Source organism: Pteropus alecto, unplaced genomic scaffold (assembly GCF_000325575.1).
Source record: "Pteropus alecto unplaced genomic scaffold, ASM32557v1 scaffold78, whole genome shotgun sequence".
Lineage (NCBI taxonomy): Eukaryota > Metazoa > Chordata > Mammalia > Chiroptera > Pteropodidae > Pteropus > Pteropus alecto.
In genome coordinates this window covers 1,097,539-1,119,084 of record NW_006443124.1, presented here as the reverse complement: position 1 = coordinate 1,119,084, position 21,546 = coordinate 1,097,539, and the positions used below count along the sequence as shown (strand labels likewise).

The window sequence follows — 21,546 nt, the reverse complement described above, 5'->3', positions numbered from 1 at the left end:
GGGCAAAGGTTGTAATTAAAGTTTCGGTATTTCACAAACCACTAACAGTATGCCCATCACCCCATCAGACTCTGCTTTGGTGTTGAAATCCTGCCTTGAAGACAGCAGGCTGTTTGAGCTCAGGAAAGCATGAGGCAGAAAATGGAACAGAAGGTGGCAATGCCAGGGACACTCCGTCCCCAACCAAAAGACCCAGCTTAGGGAAGAGGATTTTTGTCTTTGGGGTTTGAGGTAAAGGTTGCATTTTCTGCTTTTTCCCAAAAAGCCAATGCAGAGCACAGCTCTAGCCAGACCTTTGCTGGAAGCCTCAGGATACATGGGAATAGCCCAATTCGGTGTCAGAAAAGAGACTCCTGAATATATGTCCCCCACACATGGGGTCAGTCACCCATCTCTGGGTCCTTCTCAAAAGGAATCTGGACTATTGTGGCTGGCCCTTGTGTCTTAAAAAGTGAATCTTTCCTTCTTAAATCCAGTCCCCTGAGAAAGTCGCATCACCTGTCTCTTCTCACACATCTGCCTTGTATGTCTGCCATCATTACCATATTAGTAATGATGGTAACTGTCTTTAGCTGTCTCTTCTCACACATCTGCCTTGTATGTCTGCCTTCCCATATTAGTAATGATGGTAACTGTCTTTAGGTACTTCATGTGAGGCAGACATGCAAAGTACTTCACAAGCATGTTCTGATCGATTCTCACAAGAATCCTATGAGGTAGCTCATAGGATTATCGCCTCCTTTTATAGATGAGGAAACCAAGGCTCAGAGGAACTAAGTCTGAGCCACACACAGCCTGCAGATTGCAGGGCCAAAACCCAAACCTAATTCAGATGATCCCAAAAGTCCATTCTCTTAGCCACAGCTGCATAGTGTCTCAAGTTGTTACAGAAATCCACCTAATCAGTGACCGTCCCCATGGGATCCTCCTTGAGTAAAGAAGTGGGTCTCTGGGGTTCTCGAAGGACTTGAACTGGCAGTATGGGGGTCCCTCTGTTGGCTAGAGTTTTCCAAGCCTCTATGCAGCTATTCCAAGCACCAACTTTTCTCCCCAGCAGAGGCCATCAGTCAAATAAAGAAATCAGGAATTTATCTTCAACAAATAGGGTCGGTAAAAAAAAAAAAATTTCATCTGGTAAACAGATCTTGGCAACCCTTCAGAATAATACTGTCGCTATTAAAGAAATTGAATCAGTAATTTAGAATTTTCCTAAAAGGAAACCCCAGACACAGACAGGTTTACAGGTGAGTTCTCTCACACTTTCAAGGAGGGGATACTTCCACTTTTTATAGACGCTTTCAGAGAATAGAAGAAAATGTTCCCCAGCTCATTCATGACACTAAGATAGTCTTAATATCAAAACCAGGGAAAACAACAACATAAAACAGAAAAATTTGAGTTCTTCCTCACTCACGAACATAGATGCAAAACCCTCATGTAATATATATATACATACACACACATGCACCCACACACACACACACACACACACACAAACCAAACCCAGGAATATATGAAAATAGAATACATCATGATTCAGTGGGTTTTCCCGGAAATTGAAAGGTCAGTTTAACATTACAAAATTAATTGGTGTAATTTATTAAATTAACGGGTTAAAGGAGAAAAAACAAGTTATCTTTTCAATAGATATAGAAAAAGTGATAAAAGTCTATATCCGTCCATTATACTTTTTAAATCTTAGCACACTACAAATAAAAAGGAATGTTAACATGATAAATGACATCTATATAAAATCGACATCAACACCATACTTAATGATGAAATGTTGAAGGCATTCCCTTTAAGATTAAGAAAAAGAACAAGACTGCTTCTTATGAGAAAGTTAATTGTATTTCTGTACTCTAAAAAGTTAGAAAAATTATTTTTTAAAATACCTTTTATGACAGCAACTAAATTCTTTAAATCCCTGGGAATAAATCCTGCAAAAGACATATAAATCCTTTGTGAAGAAAAATCTACAAAACTTTATTAAAATACATTTAAAAAGACTGATAAATTAAGAATTATGTCATGCTCTTGAATAGGAAGACTTAATATCTTAAAGATGTTGATTCTCCCAAGTTTATCTATAAATTCAAATCCCAGTGGGTTGTTTGTTTGTTTGGAACTCAAAAGGTGATTCAAAAATTTAAACAGGAGAACAAAAACTCAAAGCCAAGATACTTCTAAAGAAGAAGATAATGGAATTTGGTTGGGGTGAAGAGTAGGATCTACCCTATCAGATAATCGGATTTTATTTATAAAGCTATAGTATTAAGATGGCATGAATTTAGCATAGAGATTCTAGTAAAACAACAGAACATACTAGAGAACCCAGAAATAGACACAGCATGAAGACTTGATTTATGACAGAGTGAGCTTTGAAGATCAGAAAGAAAGGATGAACTATGGTGTTGAGCTAATTGAGTATCCATGTGGAAAAAAGATGAAATTGGATTCCTCCCTTGTCAAAAATCAATTCCAGGTGGATTAAAGACTTAAATGTGAAAGGCAAAACTATAAAGCTTTCAGAAGACAATATAGAAGTACATCTTTATGACCTTGAGATTAAAAAAAAAAATTGTGTTCAAAAATTTTTCTGTGTTTAAGATTCCTATAAGGGAATATATTATAAATTTGACTATTAAAATAAGTTCGGTTCATCAAAAGACACCACAAAGTAAAAACACAAGCTACGAATGATTCATATCCAAAATATTAGAACTCCCTAACTTAATAAGAAAATAATAAATACCCAGTTGGAGTGAAAAATAGAAAAAGGACATGAACAGGCATTTCATATAAGAAACAAGAATGGCCCATAAACTTTAGAAAAGAAACTCAAGCTCATTCATACTCAGAGGAATTAATTTGAAACCACGGTGAGATATCATTTTACATCCGTTATAGGCAGGTATTAGAAAGCTGGACATTACCACATGCTGGCAAAATCGTGAGTTAAGAGGAATTATCATTTGCTGCTGATGGAAGTGTAAAGTGTTACAGCTACACTGGGAAAAAGTTTGTTATTACCTTATAAAACTAAGCAGGCTCACACCCTGTGGCCTGTTAATTCTACTTGTAGATGTATATCCTGGAACATCTCTTGCACGTGTGCACAGGGGACATATACCGGAAAGTTCACAGCAACCTCATTTATAACAGCCCCACACTGAAAATCACCCAAATGACACATAAATGAGAGAATGGTTAAATGGTGGTATATGCGTACAATGAAATATGAGACAGCAGTGAAAATTAGCCACACATACACGCAAAAACTTAATGTTGAGCAAAAGATGCAAGTCACAGAATAAATGTGAATCCATTCATACTGTGTTCAAAAACTAGCAAACCTAAACAACATACTGCTTAGGTATATATTTCAAGGTACTAAAAATTACACAGAAAACCATTGGAAAAATTAACACAAATTTCAGCATTGTAGTTACCTCTGGGGGATGGGAAGAGATCTGATTATAGAGGAACATGCAGAGGGCCTCTAAGTACAACATTCAATTTCTATTTTTATTCTGTTTCTTGAATTAGGTGAGACGTATACAGGTGTGAGCTTTGTTATTCTTCTTTAAATGACACAAAATTATGTATGCTTATTTGTATGCATAATGTATTTATAATTTAAATTTTTAATTACAAAGGCAGTAACAGAGCAAGAGTGGGGGGTGAGATGTGTGCAATGGTCAGGAGTGACAGGAACAGTGCGGCCCCTGTTGGCTCCTGGGAATACTGAGATGCGGGACCACAACGGGCCCCTCTGGAGTAGTTCACAGGCTACTGAGGAAGGCAATCACCCCAAGTCCCCCAAGGTGCTGAAAGGCATGAGCCCTAGAGGATATAGCTGTCTGCCACAGCAGGGACCAGGAGGGGGACAGCAAACTCACATTTTCAAAAGCTGAGGATTTTTTCCTCCAGAAGAGAAGAATAGGATTGCTGGTTCCCATTCCCCACCGTATTCTTGGGTCCTGCTCTCAGCCCAAGACCTTGCAGGGCTGTTGCATAAAAGGAGGTGCTCCCTCCAGCCCATCTCCACACAGCAGCTAATCTCTTTGCAGATCAGAATGAGAAATATTTCTGAGCCCTTACAATGTGCTAAACAATTTACATGGATTATGTTATTTAATCCTGATAACAGCTCCATGAGAGAGATACCATCATCACCCCACTGTACAGGTGAGGAAATGGAGGACCCCCGGAATTCTGTCACTCTCCCAAGATCACGAATCCTGGTAAATGCCAGAGCCACATGCCTAAGTAGGAAGCTAGACCCCCTCTCCAGATTCCTGAGGAGGAGGCGCATTCTCTATGCTGGTGTGGCTGCTGGGGAGGGCGCAAGGGCCAGCGGAATGTTCTAACAGCTCTGTGCCAGGCTCCACGCCACCTTCCTCCCTCACTTAATTAACGCCTCAAGACCTGAAAACGCCCAGAGGCCACACAGCTGTGGATTTTTCTGTTAACCGATACAGACTTCTTTTAAATGAGTCATTTCCTTCAAAAAGAAGGAAAAAATGTTTTTATATTGTAACAGAAATACCCACCTCCACCTTCAAATACACAAACCCACTCTCTGCTCCTGCTCAGGCCCCTGAACACTGTGCCGGGAAGTACCAATTGCTGGAAGACCTCACATCTGGTCTCAAACCTCTTGTGGCACAGGGACCTGAGGTCACAATTGATCCCAGGGAACCACTCACCAGGCTCTCTCAGGAATGCTGGGGCTCCGTCTTTGATCCAGTGACAGGAACAGACTTGCCTCCTTTTCAAAAGTTGGCCATCTGTGTAGTTGTCTTCATTCACTGGTTGGGGCCTTCATTTCTGTCCTGTTCTGTCTTTCTTCTTCCCTGCCAGTTTCTCCTCTCTCTGTCTTTGTCTCTCTTTTCCAGTATTCCGGTCATGCATTCATTCATTCATTTTTGTTTTCACCTTATTTATCGAGCTTCTGTCTGATCCATAGGTTTCCACTCTTGACTTGTTCCTATTCTGGTGGGTCCCCTAACAAGAGGGTCACTTGCTAGCTGCCCATCGTTCAGCTGAGCCCTCCCCGTACTTTTTCGTGACCATTCCAGAGCTTGGACTGGGTCAAGCTAAGGACGCTTGGATGTTTCCTGCCAACTAGATAATATATTCATGTTTTAACAGCTTTTTTAAGCCATAGTTACATACAATAAAGTTTACCAATTTTAAATATACAGTTTAATGACTTTTGACACATGTATAAAGGTGTGTATTGACTACCCAAATCAAGATGTAGAACATTTCCATCACCCCAAAAAGTTTTCTTGTGCCCCGTGGCAAAATCCCCTTTCCCCACCCCCGGCTCTTGGCAATCCTTAACCTGTCTTCTGTCCCTATAGTTTTGACTTTTTTTTTTTTAGGAATGTCATATGAATGGCATCATAGACTATGTAGCCTTGTGTGTCTTGCTTCTATTATTTAGGATGACAAGATTCATCCGTGTCGTTGCGTGTATTGCTTAGACGTATGCCACTCTTGTTATTCTACAATTTGCTTATTCACCAGCTGATGGGCATTTGGGTTGTTTCCAGTTTGGGGCTAAATGAATAAAGCTGCTATGAACATTCGTGCACAAGTCCTTGTATGGACATGTTTTCATTTTTCTTAGATAAATACTTGTGAGTAGGATTGCTGAGTAGTGTGGTAAGTGTATGTTTAACTTAATTTTTAAAAATTGCCAACTTGTTTCCCAATGTGGTGGAAACTTTTACATTCCTCCCAGCAGTATATAGAGTTCTAGTTGCTCCACATTCTCACCAACACTTGGTATGGTCAGTCTTAATTTTAGCCAATATCATAGGTTTATAGTGGTATCTCATAGTAGTTTTTAATTTGTATTTTTTTAATAATTGTTGACGTTGAGAATTTTTTTATGTACTTATTGGCCACTCAATATATCTTCTTTTGTGGTATCTTTTGCCCATTTCTTATTGGGTTGTTTATCTTCTTCTGAAGGGTTGTGAGAGCTTTTCCAATCTTTTCTTAATCTCCCTTTTCTTCTTCCTTCCTCTCTCTTCCTCTCTCTTTCTCCCCTCATGCCTCCGTCCCAGTTTCTGACTCTCTCACCCACTTTCCCCCTCTCTCTCTTCCGCCTTTGCCTCCTTCTTCTTCCTTGTCCACTTGTGTTCTTCCTTCCCCTCCAGGACACCTCAAAACCTGAGAATCTGGCCTCCCTTCCCATTGCATATTAGAAAGAACGCTATCTCAAGCCCATCGATTTCAGTCGTAGCCAGGTTCCATGCTTGAAATAGGGAGAACTATCCCCTCCTCAGATGAAGCTAGAGAAGCAAAAGGGCAGAGCCTGGTATAATGGAGAGATGGTTTTGCGTTCTAGTATCTTCCTACTGCCTAAAGATTAATAGTGTTTATGGATAGAAGGGCTTTTTACTCAACCATAACATTGGAAAGTCATGGGTGTTAAGTGAAATTCATTCTGTTTCATCAGTGGTCCATCGGTCTCCACAAACATAAGATTAGTTGTTTGCATAACAGGCACTCCCTTGGCACAGCTCCTAAGCCCAGTAGGGATTTGCCTTACCCAGTCACAGGGAAGGAGACGCCTCGCCCAAAGCCAGCTTCTTTTCATCTCTGTTTGAGGGAACTGGTGTGACAATATTTGATTGCAAAGCTCAGAACACTGCTCTCAGTGTTAGAGAGCCTTGGATGTGTGACCATGGAATGCTCTTTTTTAGTAAGAGCTTTACTGAGATATAATTCACATACCATACAATTCACCCATTTAAGGTATACATTTCAGTGGTTTCTAATATATTCACAGATATGTGCAACTATTACTACCACAATTTTATATTCCATCACCTCCAACAGAAACTCTCCACCTTTTAACTGTCACATGTACAGCCATATATACATATAATTACACAGTATATGTGTTTGTCAATTCATAGACCCACATGTATGAACATAATCAGATAACAATAGACCAACGGCATCACACATCCACATACGATTGTCATGGGTTCTGAACAAACATACACACTTACACAGAGAGCCAGAAACACATGCACTCGGTAATGCATTCACACAAACAGTAGTTGTACCCACGAAGACACTGTCCTAAAAAGGCACACATATATAGTTACCATTACTTAAGGGTGGATAACTGAAGACAGATTGAATGTTATTTACTCTGGATAAGTTTTCATTAGTCCCTGGTGTAGTGGGTAGGAAAATCTTTTCATTCATTCATTCTTTAACAAGCGACAACAACATATTGAGCACATAAAAAAGACAGTGACAAACAAGGGATTGTCCCTACCCTCCTGAACTTAGAGTCTAATGAGGAGGTGGTCAGTAAATAAACAAGGAAATAATCACAGTTTATGTGCCAACAAGGAAATAAGCGAGGTAGCATGATAGATAATAGGCAGAGTCCCAGGACGGTAGACAGTTTCCAAGAGCTTTTAGCATCGTTGCTTCCTCTTTCATCCTGGAGAAGTGAAAGGGATTCAGATTCACCTTCTATAAGTCACTGGATACTCCAGCATGTGTGTGTTGCGGGGGGTGGTGGTGCTCAGGACCTAGACTACCTGGCTTTACATTTTGTCTCATACTGGTCGAGTGACCTTTCTCTCAGTTTCTCATCTAACAATGCGGATAAGAATAGCACCTTTAATAAGGCTTAAATTACTTGTAAAGCACTTAAAACAAGTGTTAAGTCTCAATCGATATTAGCAGTTGGATCATATTCCAAGAGTAAGTTTTCACAGAGGGAGGGGAGAGCACTGGGAGAGCACGGGGTGGGGAGGGGGCCGCAGGGCACAGACCGAGGAGTCTGGTAGTGGCCCGTTGACTGTAAATCGATGGGCCTTCGTCCTCTGCCACATCTGAGTAGCCTTTTGGAATGCAGCTTTGACATGCCACCTCATCAGGACATAAACCTATCTGTCCTTGCCTTGTTCTGCCCATAGCCACAAACCACAGAAACAACACACAGTGGGTGGCACTGGGCATGGTTCTTTGTTTTCAGCTGCATCAGGACTTTCCATAGCAGCTCTGCTGTGGGCCTGGCGTGTGATGTTCACTGGTTCCTCTTGGCTGTCTTTTCTGTCCGAATAGGTCAGCACTTATCACCCCATGCCTGCCTCCTCAGGACATTCCACGGCCATCGTCAGTCTGCCCGGCTCCCAGCAACATCTCCCAGCTAACATGTGAGTAAAACACTCAGTCTCCCACCCCTGATTCTGGCACGGAGGGGTCATCTTTGCCATCCCTTTGCCATTGAGCATCACCACTCCCAAACCATTCCCTCCAGAGAGAAAGCAGCTCCCCTTCCTTTATAACCACCAAGGGAATACTGGTAAAACACACACACACACACACACACACACACACACACACATACAAATTAGCAAACCACGTCATCCTAGCTCATTACTTTACAAAAGTAGAAAGAAATTGAAAGATTATATACTAAAACATTGTTGGGAGATTGAGTATTGAGCAATCTCTATTGTCTTCCTTTAGATTCAAAATGTTGGGTTATAAATAGATGTTGCTTTAGTAATCAGTATAGCATTTAAAGGGAGAAAAAAAACTTCCAGATGAGAACACTCCTCACCAGCCCCTTGATAAAACGTTCCAATGTCTCAGTCCTTAGAATCTAGGACTCCTAATGTCTCGCTTGAGAGCCACGTACTGGTGACCTCTGGATCTAACATGCCAAAGTGGGCTGTTTTTAATGCCTTTAGTCAGCCGGGCACTCTCACTGCCACAGCCTCACTACTCTCTAGTGTCTTCACCCCCAACTCATACCTGGATGTGACCTACTTACCCCTCTATGGACTTCACAGTAGCAAGTCCCTGCTCGTACCCAAAGACATTTTTGCCGTATTAAACCCATTCCCTTCCATCCCACCATACAGCCAGTAGTCCACTGTGTACCAAAGAATTAAAATTAAACCTGTCTGCCCCTTCCCAATGTCCACTTCCCTGCCTACGTTAAGGTAGCTCCTCAGGCCATTCCAAGAAGTCAAATGGGTCTCAAGTCTCAGGAGAGGGAATGGCTCAGCGAGGCTTCCAGCTGACCTCCCATTTCCCTGATTCTTGCCGGCTGTGCCCGTTTTCTTAGGTCGTACTCTAATCAGGATCAGGCTGCGTCCTTGGTAGAGCTATTGCATCTGGGGTTGAAACCGGGTTCTGCCACTAATTCCTGGGTCACCATCTCCTTTCTCTATTCTAGGCCAGTTTCCCCATTGTCAAAGTGCCGATGTGGCCTAAATTAGAGATTTTCAGCTGTGAGACACTCGATGGAGAGGGCAGGGATCTGGGCCCCTCCACTACTATTTCAGCCGGATTCTGCCACCTTTATCTGCCTTACGAATTGAAGTTTTAGTTTTCGAAGGTTGATACTGCTGTCCACAGTGTCGAAGCATCCATCTCCCTTCGCCCTTCTCTGCTTCCTGCCCTCCCTTAGGTGTGGATGCCCTCATCCTTCACCAGTTCCCTATGTCCCCCCAGGTTTGTAGCCCTGCACTCCTACTCAGCCCATGGACCTGATGAGCTGGACCTGCAGAAGGGAGAAGGCATCAGGGTCCTGGGGAAGTACCAGGACGGCTGGCTCAAGGGCGTCTCCTTGATTACCGGGCGAGTCGGCATCTTCCCCAACAACTATGTCATCCCCATTTTCAGGTGCGTCCCCTCCAATCTCAGGCATTAGAGTGTCGGGTCATCTAGGCCAGGGGTCATTTCAGAATGTGGGCCAAGAAACTGCTTTTGCCCTAGCTCCCTCCTAACACTTTTTTTTTTAATAGCAAAAATAATTCTCTTTCTCACAGCTCTTCAATTTACAAGCACTTTTGCATTTTTTAGCTCATTGGCTACACCCAAGCATCCTGTAGGTTGTTATTATTTTACAGATGAAGACACTGATGTACAGATTTGAGCAACCTGCCCAAAAACTAGATTTCAGGTTTTCTGTACAAACCCCCAAATCCCACTTCACATCTTCCACTGCGACACTTCATCTAGTGGCAGAATAGGGAAATGTGGTCAGATGACCACCCAGAGCACCTCAAGAAACATCTTAGGATGCTGGGCCATTGGCAGAGTTTCCATGAACTCAGACCACTCCCAGCCCACCCACACCCCAGGTCGAATACTAGTTACCTTGTGGGTCTTCTTCCCAAATGGCTTTTCCCAACCCTTTTCATTCCCTGGCAAACCTATTCATTTCACTGGCTCGCAGTTTGTCTGGCTACCTCATACCACAACTGCAGTGCATACGAACCCCAAACTACCCATGACTCCTCCCACCTCCACCCCACCACCCAGGCAGAGCCTGTTACAAGGCGGCAGGGCCATCACCACACATCAGCTGCTGTCTTTATGACATACCAGAGAGTCATAACTCCAAGGAAAGTGATGATCCCATTGTACTCTGTAATATGTGTCCTATGTCCAGTTTGGGGGACCTTCATATAGTTGGGGCACTGAGTCCGGAGGAGGGCAACAAAGATGGTGAGAAGACAGAAAACCGTATCACGGGAGAAGCTGATAAACTAAGGTTGTTTAAGCTGTAGAAAGAAGGGCCAGAGAAGCCAGGAAGTAGATTTGTGCTGTGAGGGGCAGTGAACCAGCAGGTACATCTTAGAAGGTTTGGGTTCAATAAAAGGCTGAACTTTCCAATCCATAGATTTTTCCATCAGGCTGGTGACGGGGGAGGGGGGCGGTGGACCCCTTTCTAAGAAGAATACAGACAAAGTCTGGATCCCCACAGATCCAGGCTTCTATAAAAAGATGTCTTCACATGGCAGAAAGTTGGAGTAGAAGATCATAGTTATTCCCTTTGGTGGAAGGCTCTCAGGATTTGTTAAAAAGTTATAAAATCTCCAAAGGCAAATGGAGGGTGTCTGTAACTGATGCTTTAATTCATTTATTCAACAAATATTCATTCACGTGCCAGGCACCTTTCACATGCCAGTGAACAAAATACACAAAATCTCTGCCCACGGGAGCTCACATTCTAGTGGAACAGACAAAAAACAAGGTAGGTAGGCAATATATACGGTGTGTTAATGGTAAGAGCTAAGCAGAAAAATAAATTAGGAAAGGGGAATAGAGTTTGTGGGTGATGATTAACATTCTAATAGGCTGGTCGGGGGTGGCCTTACTGCGAGGTAAGGAAGAGGAATGAAGGACGTGAGGAAGTGAGCTGTATGGGTCTCTGAAGAACGCGCGTTCCAGGCCAAAGGAACTGCAGGGTACTGAACAAAGGCCCTGGGGTCAGACTGTGCCTGACACGAAGGCCAACAGCATGGATTAAAGCAAGTGCGGGGGAGGCCAGTAGGAGATGAAGTCAGAATGGTAACAGGGCATCAGATCTATAGAATCTCCTAGGTCCTAGTGAGAAATTTGGCTTTAACCTTATTGCAAGGTTTGGAGCAGGAGAGCGACATGATCGAACTTATATTTTAACCGGAATCCCTCCAGTTGCTGGGTTGAGAGAAGAAACTAGAGAAGAAAAGGTAGAATCAGAGAGACGAATTAAGAGGATATTGTAATAATCCAGGGGAGAGGCGATGGTGGCTTGAACCAGGGCATCAGCCGCGGAGGGAGGGCGAGGCGCTTAGAATCTGGCTGTACTGTAAAGGTAGCGACAATGGGATTTTCTGACAGATCAAATGTCTGGAGTGAAAGAGTAGCAGATTCAAGGTGAGTCTAAGTTTTTTCGCCCTGAGTCACTGGAAGATGGAGTTGCCTTTTACTGAGATGGAGGTGAAAACCAAAAGAGGAACAGGTTTTTTGTTGTTGTTTTTTGCTTTTTTTGCGGGCGGGGAGGTGGGGAGGTAGGGAGCAAAAGCTTAGTTTGCAGCAGATTAAGTCTCAGACACCTATTAGTAATCCTAGTAAAGATGTTCGTATACCAGTCTAGCATATAAGAAAGAGGTCCAGGCTGGCATTTAAAGCCCTAACACTAGGTGGTTTCATCACGGTAGGATAAAGGTGTATTAGAGAGAACAACAGTAACCTAGGAGCTAAAATCTTCCAGGAATGAGGGAATGGATCTGGCAGGGAATGATGAGTGCAACAAGGTGGTAGAGTCTGATAACATGAGCCACGGCTGGGAAGTGTGGAGGAGGGTGAGAGAATGGTCTAGAAGCAACAACGAAGAGCAAGGAGGACACCTACTCTAACTCATGAACAGTTTCTTCCGTGGGCTCTAACAGGAATTCTCCAGGGCCCTGCTGAGGACCAGGGCGTTTGCTTATACATTAGGCCTTAGCCCAAAGTCCTGGCTATGCCACAAAAGAACCATTAGCTTCAGAGTGGCCATATAATTTACCAGCCAAACTAGATGCTTTTGAGATGAGAGAGGGACTCTCTTAATACAGCAGGTGTAAGCAAACTTTCTCGGGGAAATGAGGACATGGGATCGCCCGAACTGGGTGCATGTAGGACTGCGTTCCCATGCATGCAAGGCTTCACGAGCTTCCCTTTCCCCCCTCCTCGGCTCTTCTCCTGCTGTGTTCTTGGGCATGCCATGAGCGTCTAGACCCACCCCCTCCCGTAAGACTGCAGTCAGACAATGCGTGGAGTTTCAGCACCATAGATCACATTGAGTCCATCTCCCCCACCCCCAGCTCACGGAAATCTGAGCATCTGTGTATACTGTGGTGCTACTTATGCAGATGGGTGTTTTTGCTTCTAGAGAACCAGCATTTCCAAGAACAAGTCCCCGTCAGAGCATATTCTCCAGAAGGCTATTAGATGACAGAGGATCAGTTCTTTCTGTGTGTGTGTGTGCGTGTGTATGTTTGTGTGTGTGTGTGTGTGTTCTTTGATGCCTCCCTGATGCATAGATGATACATGTCCAGTTTATCTATCTGGGGGCAGCTCACCCTTGTTCTTAACTACCCTTTCCACTGTGGGAGGTTTAGTTCCTCTTGCTTCTTAGGGCTGAACGATGCCGTCATTTGTCAGCTGGGTTGCTACTGCTTTAAACAGGTTGTGTTAGAACTGAGTGGGTCGGACACATGTGCAAGACTCTTTGGTTAGAACTGAGTGGGTTGGGCTACGTGTGCTTCTGCTCTTTGGCTCTGTGTGTGCGTGAGTTTCCCCCACCCTCTTTGACTTCTGTTTGCAGTGATGGCTCTGCACTGGCACCAGCGCCATCGGTGTACTGTGCAGCCTTTTATAGACAGCCAGGGCTTGAAGGTGTGAGATACCTCCTGAACATTTGAACTTTGCTCTTATTAGCTTCATCTCCTAATCAGGGGTCCCTAAGCTCCGGTGGACTGGTACTGGTTCATAGCCTGTTAGGAACCGGGCCGCACAGCAGGAGGTGAGCGGCAGGCAAGCAAGCAAAGCTTCCTCTCTATCTGCAGCCGCTCTCCAGCGCTAGCATCACTGCCTCAGCTCCACTTCAGATCATCAGGCATTAGATTCTCATAGGAGCCCCAGTGCCTAGTGCCAAAAAGGTTGGGGACCACTGTCCTAATGAACTGAGCCAGCCACAGTTTCAGGACTAACTATGGATAGACCAGAGTTGACCTAAATGCCAGGGTTTTAAGGTTTAGCAAGTGAGCCTTTTAATTACCAAGAGTAAAAGGCTTCTGTGCTATCCAAAAATCTGTGCTAGAAGGTGATGCCAACCTATCCGGCCGTGATGACCCCACCTAAATCTCTGCCCCCATGACATATTTCCCCAGATCCTGTAGACGACCGTTGGCTCAGGTCATCCAGAACATTTGTCATGTTTTCATCCAAACCCCTTCTTAATAGCACCAACATCCATTTGGGTTTCCTCTTCCGTGAATAGTCTTGGTGGGAGGCAGAAGTTCCCTCCCTTTTCAGAGGCTTAAGAAACCAACCCATCCCCAGCCCATCAGCACAGCCAAGGGACAGGCTCAGCCAACCCGATACTCCCTGTTGAGGCTTGGAAAGAATGTGGGCAAAGCCGAAGACCAGTCATGGCAAGAACGCAGGCAGCACCATGCAATCAGGCTCTTCCCACCTCAGATTCCTACTGCCTCAGATTGCCTGGGCCGCCTCCCTTCCATCCTGTTTGCAGCCCTTTCCACCCCATCCTGTCCTCCCAGTAAATTTCCTTCTGCCCAGTCAGCCAGGATATTTCTCTTTCTTGTGAACTTCACTGGACACATGCGCCCACCTGATGCCTTATGTGTGGAGGAAAGTGACACATGGGCCACTACTCATTTTTCTTTAACTTTCTACACAGAACTATATGAAAATTGTCAAGGTCCAAGCTTGCGCCTTACCAGGCAGCCACTGCCAATGGTGAGCACAAAAGTGCTGCCATTTGTAACACCCCTTGCAAACACTGGCAAGTTCTTAAGGGCTCATGTCACAGTTGGAAAAGAGGACACAGACCTACACACTCGAAACAGCACAATGGAGCAAATCAGAGGCAACACGCATTCCTTCGACTCGAGCCCAAAATGCCTTTCTGTGTCTCTGTCTAGAAAACAAGGTTCACGATGCCCACGGGTCTGGGGTGTCATGGGGATTAATTAATGTGTGCGAGCAAAGTGTTTTGATGTTAGAAGAAAGTGCCAGGTAAGTGCTGAGCTTCTTGCCAAAGGACATAGAGGGACTCTGTGTTGGATGGGAGACTGGGATTTAGGAGTTTCTGGAAGCCAGCCGAGTGCTGGGCTCAGGAAAATGAGGTCGCGCCTCAGTCTGTAAACAGTCATTCAAAGAAGAGACTGGTGGAATAAGGCTGGCTTAGTCCTAATTAACTGTATTCTGTCCTTGCTGCTGCTGCTGCTGGGAACAGTGTTGGAACCTGTCTTTCCTGTTTTCAATCCATTTTCGGTGTCCAGCACCTTAAAGCCTCTGTTCGACAAAAGACAGGCAGATGCAGACTCTCCCCCGAAAGCCAGTGCTGGGCTGTCTCTCCACTGCCCAGCCCTCATCTCTAGAATGTAGTCCGCACTCCTCCAGGTGGGCAGCCCATTCCCCTTCACTGAGCGCACCGCCAGGGACCAGAGGCAGGATGGCAGCTATGGACAAAGTCCCCTTGCCGTGAGCATCATCTCCTGGCACATTAGCCTGTGTATGCTTCCAGGGCAGAGTTGGCTATATTACATGATACCTTACCCATCTTTGTACAACACTGGCTGGCCCTTTATTAAACTACATATCACTTTTTTAAGCAAAAGAAGGAGAAATAAGGGGAAATGCCCTAAAGAAAAATGTGGAGGCGTTGACAGGAGGGAAACCAGTAAGGAGTGCCTCCCTGTGCCAGGGCTGCAGTCAAGTTGGTTATCCCCAGGTGATTAGTCAAGGCTATTTAATCAACAGAGTGACAAAGTGATTGATGAACTGCTCAGTAGAGGCTCAAATGTTGAGGTCGAATTGGTAAAAAGGCAAGAAAGGCATGTAGAATGACTGCCATTCCCCATGGCATTCAGGGACTTGCAGGCTGGGAACAGTGGATAAGGGGTTTCTACTTTATAAAAATTTAATACTAGTTTTAAAAATCAGAGCCCAAGGCTAAAGAATTAGGGTCTCGCAGAGGCACACGTAGAGCTTACCGCTGCTCTGGTTTCTTTCTTTCCAGCAGGATGCAGGTTTTTCCCTGCTACCAAATGTGCCTGCTCTAACTAGCTAGAAGGTCGTGCAGTTCAGTAGTAAGAGCACAGATGATGTAGCTCAGTAGTAGAGCAGAGGGCCAGCCTGGACCTGAGTCCAAATCTTAAGTCTAGTAGTTGCTCAGGCAAGTAACTGTAAATCTCCATTTTTCAATCAATAAAATAGTGGCACTAATAGTAACCTACCTCAGCAGGCTGTTGTGAAGAACCCATGAGATAATGTGGGTAAAGCGCTTGGCCTTTGCCCAGCGCTCCGTAAGTGCTCAGGATGTGTTAGCCAGAATGACTGGCCTCAGCGCTGAAAGCATCATGGCAGCCACTCAGCAAACATTTGCTAACATATGCAGAACACATCAAATAAGTCATATAAAATCTCTGCCTCCAAAGAGTTTAGAATCTAGTGGAAAAGTCACTGAATGAACAAGAACTCTCCACTGCAAAGCGTGATGAGTACATAAAAGACCTTATGCTGTGAACTCAAGGGCTGAGGGGACGTGGGGGGAGGAGTGATCAGAGCCGGAGTGAAAGATGACGTGATTCGTGTCTTCTAGTTCCACCAAGGCCTCTGTGCGAGAGCAGATGCCTGTCCGTCAGCGCACTCATACCTATCACGGCATGGGAATGAGGCTGACTTAGTTAAGCCTGCATGGCTGACGCTGAGCTTGTTTATAGGTAGGAAAAGGGTGGGGAACGGCCACAGGTGGTATACGGTTGGGAGCTGATAGTTTTTTAAAATAGGACTCTTGACGGACCATTTTTTTTTCTCTGTTTCTTCTCTTTTGAAAAAATTTCGACAACCAGAAAGACATCTAGTTCTCCAGATTCCCGGAGCCCTGGTCTCTACGCCACATGGACACTATCGACCTCCTCTGTATCCTCCCAAGGCAGCATTTCAGAAGGTGATCCCCGACAAAGCCGTCCCTTCAAGTCTGTCTTTGTGCCCACTGCCATAGTCAATCCTGTGAGGAGCACTGCCGGCCTGGGGACTTTGGGACGGGGCTCTCTTCGGAAAGGGCGGAGCAGCATGAGAAAGAGTAAGTGGTGGCAGAGAGGTATGTGCCTAGAACTAAGTGAGGGGGTATCTGATGCGGGGTAGACAGAGTACCTTCTGCAGAAACAAGGATCGTGGCTTTGGAGCAAGCCTCTCCGTGAAGGGTGCTTTATGATTCACAAATACTGAGTTGTTTTTTTGGATGAAGCCAGACCGACTCAAGGTCACTGCCCTCTGGTCACTTCACACATATGTGTTGGTTGACTGGGATTATGGCAGTGCTGGGTGCCAACATATAATTAGAACACAGCCAAGACGATGTTGGTGCTTATTAGGACAGAACGAAGCACTTGCTGGACCAGTGCTTCTCAAACTGTGCTCCACGGAACCCCTCAGGAGTGCCGAAAGGGAAACAAGGGGAGAATGGGGGGAAGGAAGAAAAGCTTAAGAAGTCAGTGCTAAGAGCCCCTGAATCCCACTTTGTTATTTAACTAATACGTGCACGAGGTAAATATATATATATATAATTATAAACTTATATCTGTCTATACTTATTTATTTATTTACCTCAGTCCCAAATTCTCTTCCATGTTCTTATCTACCTTGTAATCCTACTCACTGCACTGTTCAGCACTTTGCTTTTATTTTAACCTATATAACATCTGCGTGCACACCCGGCAGTAATATAGATCTTTCCTCTTAAAAACCATGCTTTTATCTCCCAACACATTGAACATCTACATAAGATTTCATTTTCAGAGGTTTTAAAAGTGTTTGAAACCCACTGTTCCACAAAACATCAAGGTCCCGTATTCACACACCTCTCCAGAAGACAATGAGCCAAGCAAAGTAAATTTGATTTATTCCACGTCCCCTGAGTTAAACGGGGCTCTGCTATCTTAAAAAATGATTAAATGTAATATGACTAGTCAGAGCAAAAGAGTAACCCGTGAGACAATATGCCGCCCAGGAAAACGTCCCAAGAAAATTCAATCTCTCTCCTAGTGATTTCATCTGATCTCCTGCTTGACCTCAGTCCCACTGTCCTTGCCTCTCGATCCTACCCAGCTGTCCTCCCTCCTTTACCCTCTGGTACCTTCCTCCGTCTCCTCCCCACACACGCAAAATATTAATCCCACCATAACGGCCTGGAGCAAGTTACTGACCTCTTCAGTCTTCGGTTTTTCTCATTTGTAAAATGGAAATAAAAATAGTACCAACTTCATCAGAGTTATTGTATGATTTCAATAGAATAACCCATCTAAGACTGATGACACAGCTCCTGGCACCTAAGCTCTTGAGAAATATTAGCTATTTTTATACGATTATTATTTTATCAATATTACCGTTGTACTACAACTAAGCAGATCATCTTTGCTCCGTCCCAAGTGTGAACTCACTTAGACTCAGTCTAGACCACTTACCAGTGCAGAGAAGGACACCCACTGGCAAACACTCCCCATTCTTTCACACACTCCCTCCCCACCTTCGCGTAGATCACGATCAGTTTGGAGCTTTGACTGCTGCGTTGCATGCACATGTAATAAGAAAGCATTAGCTCTCTTGGAAATTAGGAACCAACAAAATAAATAGATAAGGCATGAAACCAATTTTTCACACGATTCCGGGAACCTGAGGCCATGTCCGCCCAGAGCTGCTTTGACTTTCCCAGATCCCGGAGGCTTTCTCTCTCTCCCTTCTCCCAAGGTGAGGCTGCTCAAGCTATCAATCTCCCCAAAGCGAAGAGAAATGGCAGCAGAATTGACTGTGCGCACCTCACAGGGCTGACAGTGGAAAAATAAATGTCTACATTGAAAGGTCAGACTTGTGTACGTGGCAACTGGCTTGCTTGCAGCCGCTGAGAACACCGACTATGTTTAGTGAGCATTCTGCTTTTCATGTTCACATCCGGCTTGACGAAGAGTCGCAATGCAGAACACGGCCTTGGCTCCGGCCCTCTATGCTGCACACAAATAACTGATTCACACACGTGTTCGTAGAGTGTCGTGAACGACTAACGTTTCTGACTGGACGTCACCTATGGCTCTCTAAACGCTGGGAGACCTTTATGGAGAAACGGCCGCAATGCCTCTCCTCCCTCCCCGCAGAGTGCAGTGAACTCCCAATTACTTACAGGACATACGCTCAAGGGATGGGGATCTCCTGTCTCCAGAGAATTTGAGGGGAAGGAATGGCTTCCTTTTACTGAGGGGGGATCATCTCAATTACTCCCTCCCCCTAAAAAAGAATAAGTTCAGGGAAGAGGCAAAAGCAAACTCCCGCACTTTGCATTTTTAAGGTTCACTATCCTTTGCCCACAAATAATGATATCTAACAAACACGGGCCATTTATTAGGTTCCAGGCACCGTCCTAACCCTTTGCACACATTGTAAAACGTAGTCCTCACTCCAGCCTTATGTGGTGCTGTTATTAGCTCCGGTTTACAAATGAGGAGACTGAGGCCCAGGTTGGTAATGTGGCTGACTTGTCCCGGCTCCCTGGGAGTAGATCTGATTCCAGAGACTGTGTCATGGGACTTTGCAAGGCTCATCCGCACACAGCCCTAACTCTAGAAGAGCCTTTGCAACTTCGCTTCCATCTGCTGTCACGTTTGCCTGGCACACACACTCTCTTAATATCCCACTCACTCTTCTCCCTGCAGCCCGCGACTAAAGCAGTCCCACCACCATACCTAAAGCTTCTGTCAGAATATTCTTCGAGTAGGCGGTCAGGATCCTCTCCCCTCCCTCCCTCCGTCTCATCCCTCTCACTTTGACTCTCAGTTTCTGTTTTCTGTCTCTTTCTTTCTGTCTGTCTGTTTTTCCCTCTTTGGTCTGCATGCCTCTATGTTTCTCACTGTGAAACCATCTCTAGGTCTGTCTTCTTCACTTTCCATCTTAAAGATCTGGAGGGAGAGAGTAGGAGAGAAAGAGAGAGAGGAGAGAGAGTACAAAGGGAAGTAACATACCTTCTGACACCGCCCCGCCCCCGCCGCAACATTCAGGAAGCCACTTATTTGCTGCCAGCATCAGCAAACAGCGCTAAAAAAAGAATAAGGTCACCTTTGAAAGCCCCTGAGAGAATGTCAGCATAGTCAAATTGGGAAAGCTCTTAACTATTCTGGGATATCAGGACACATGGCTAACCCAGCCCAATCTAACCTGCTGGCAGCCACCCCCATTGCTGATCTGTCTGTCGTATAATTCCCCAGATGGATCCCTGCAGAGACCCGTCCAGTCAGGGATCCCCACCCTTGTGGTGGGCTCCCTCCGACGCAGCCCCACCATGGTCGTACGGCCTCAGCAGTTCCAGTTTCACCAGCCACTGGGGGTCCCCTCGACAGCGATGGCAGAGATGGGACCCAAGCCCACTCCCACGGGGGAGCCTGGCCTCACGTGCGTCGGCAGGGGCAGCGACACCAGGATCCACTCGGCAGCCAGTTCCATCATCATGGAAGGCAAGGAAATCCCCATCAAGAGTGAGCCTCTACCCAAACCACCTGCATCTGCCCCACCATCAATCCTAGTGAAACCAGAAAACTCAAGAAATGGCAGCGAAAAGGTAGGAACGAGGTGACCTTAGCGGGGCATGACTCTTTAGACCCCTAACATGGCCCAGTGTCCCAGCTCTTGAGATTTTAGTATTAGTGGCCAAGAAATCAAAATTACAGCCTCTAAGGGATCCTCACACCCTCACCAGGTGAGTTACCGAGCTTCCTTTCGTACTTTCTGAATATTTCATAGTCCTTCCTTCGAGGCCTGGAGGTAGCTTGGGAAAAAACATGGCTTTGGCATCAGACAAATTGTGATTTGAATTCCAGCTCTGCTGCTTACTAGCTGGTAACTGGCCAAAACATTTCACCTTTCTGAGACTTCTTGTTTTGCCGAATCTGTAAGCATAGTAACCACCTCATAAGATCAGGTTGGAGATTGAATGAAAGATGTGTATAGTGTTTCATAGGGCTTGATACATAATTGTTCGTGGTATAGAAGAGGCAACTGAGATACAGAATTTAAGTGATTAATGAAGGTCACACTGAGTCATAACAGCTCCAACAACTAGCTGCTATTGTAACCTCCATAGCAGAGGTCAGATCTGTTCACTTCTACTCCAGGGATTTTCTCACTAGAAGACATAGGAGGAGTAAAAGGCTTATGTTCTCAATAATATCCTTGAAATAGGAGGGATGGTGGGACGGAGGAGGTGACATCACGAAATTAGGCGATACGTATCATCTTCTAGTTTATTGACTATGACATCACCACCACCACCACCTCCATCCCATCACCCATTTTGCCTTCACTGGAAGACGATGTGGTTTCCTTCTCTTAGTTAAGCACTGACCGAATGCTCACGCCCTGGCAAGCACCGTGCTGGGTACTTCACGTGTTCTCTCTCATTTAATCCACACGCAGCCCTCTGAATTAGGTATTATCATCATCATCATGATCATCATCATCCTCATTTTAAAATGAGGAAATGGAGGCCTAAAGGGTTAAAAAGTACATCACCCAAAGGCACACAGCTGACACACACAAGTGCCCAGAGTAGAATCCAGATCGAATACAAAAACTCATGCTCTTAACTCTAAGCTATAAGCCTGCAGAGAAAGACGTTTAGAAAAAAATATAAATATAAATGTTGGGAGTTTTTTTTCTGAGTTATATTTTCAAATGATTCATAGTTTTCCAGGCCCCAGTTGCCCATTACCCCAAGCTATTAGATACAGCCCTCAAACTGTAAGTGTTTAATAAGTGTCTGAACCTCTGCTGGATGTGGCAAAGGTCAGAGTATGAAGAAACTGGATATTCAGTGGGGTCATTAGGATCTAATTTCATGGGGAAAAGAAATCATTCTTTAGCACAGAACACTTCATTAGTCCCTAAGAGAGGGATCGACCAAAGCAAATACCTATCGGTACCAGCAGATATGTAACAGAGAGGTGA

At 44.8% G+C, this 21,546-nt stretch overlaps 1 protein-coding gene across 2 annotated transcripts in view; it reads left to right on the top strand.

Annotated features, from left to right (window-relative positions):
- SH3RF2 (SH3 domain containing ring finger 2) overlaps window positions 1-21,546 on the top strand; it is a 109,130-nt gene that overhangs the window by 70,828 nt on the left and 16,756 nt on the right. For both annotated transcript variants that reach the window (XM_006922968.3, XM_015598207.2), the window contains exons 6-9: window positions 8,113-8,204; window positions 9,514-9,684; window positions 16,410-16,642; window positions 19,812-20,161. In XM_006922968.3, coding sequence (XP_006923030.1) covers window positions 8,113-8,204; window positions 9,514-9,684; window positions 16,410-16,642; window positions 19,812-20,161 — 846 coding nt within the window. The remainder of the gene's footprint in view (window positions 1-8,112; window positions 8,205-9,513; window positions 9,685-16,409; window positions 16,643-19,811; window positions 20,162-21,546) is intronic.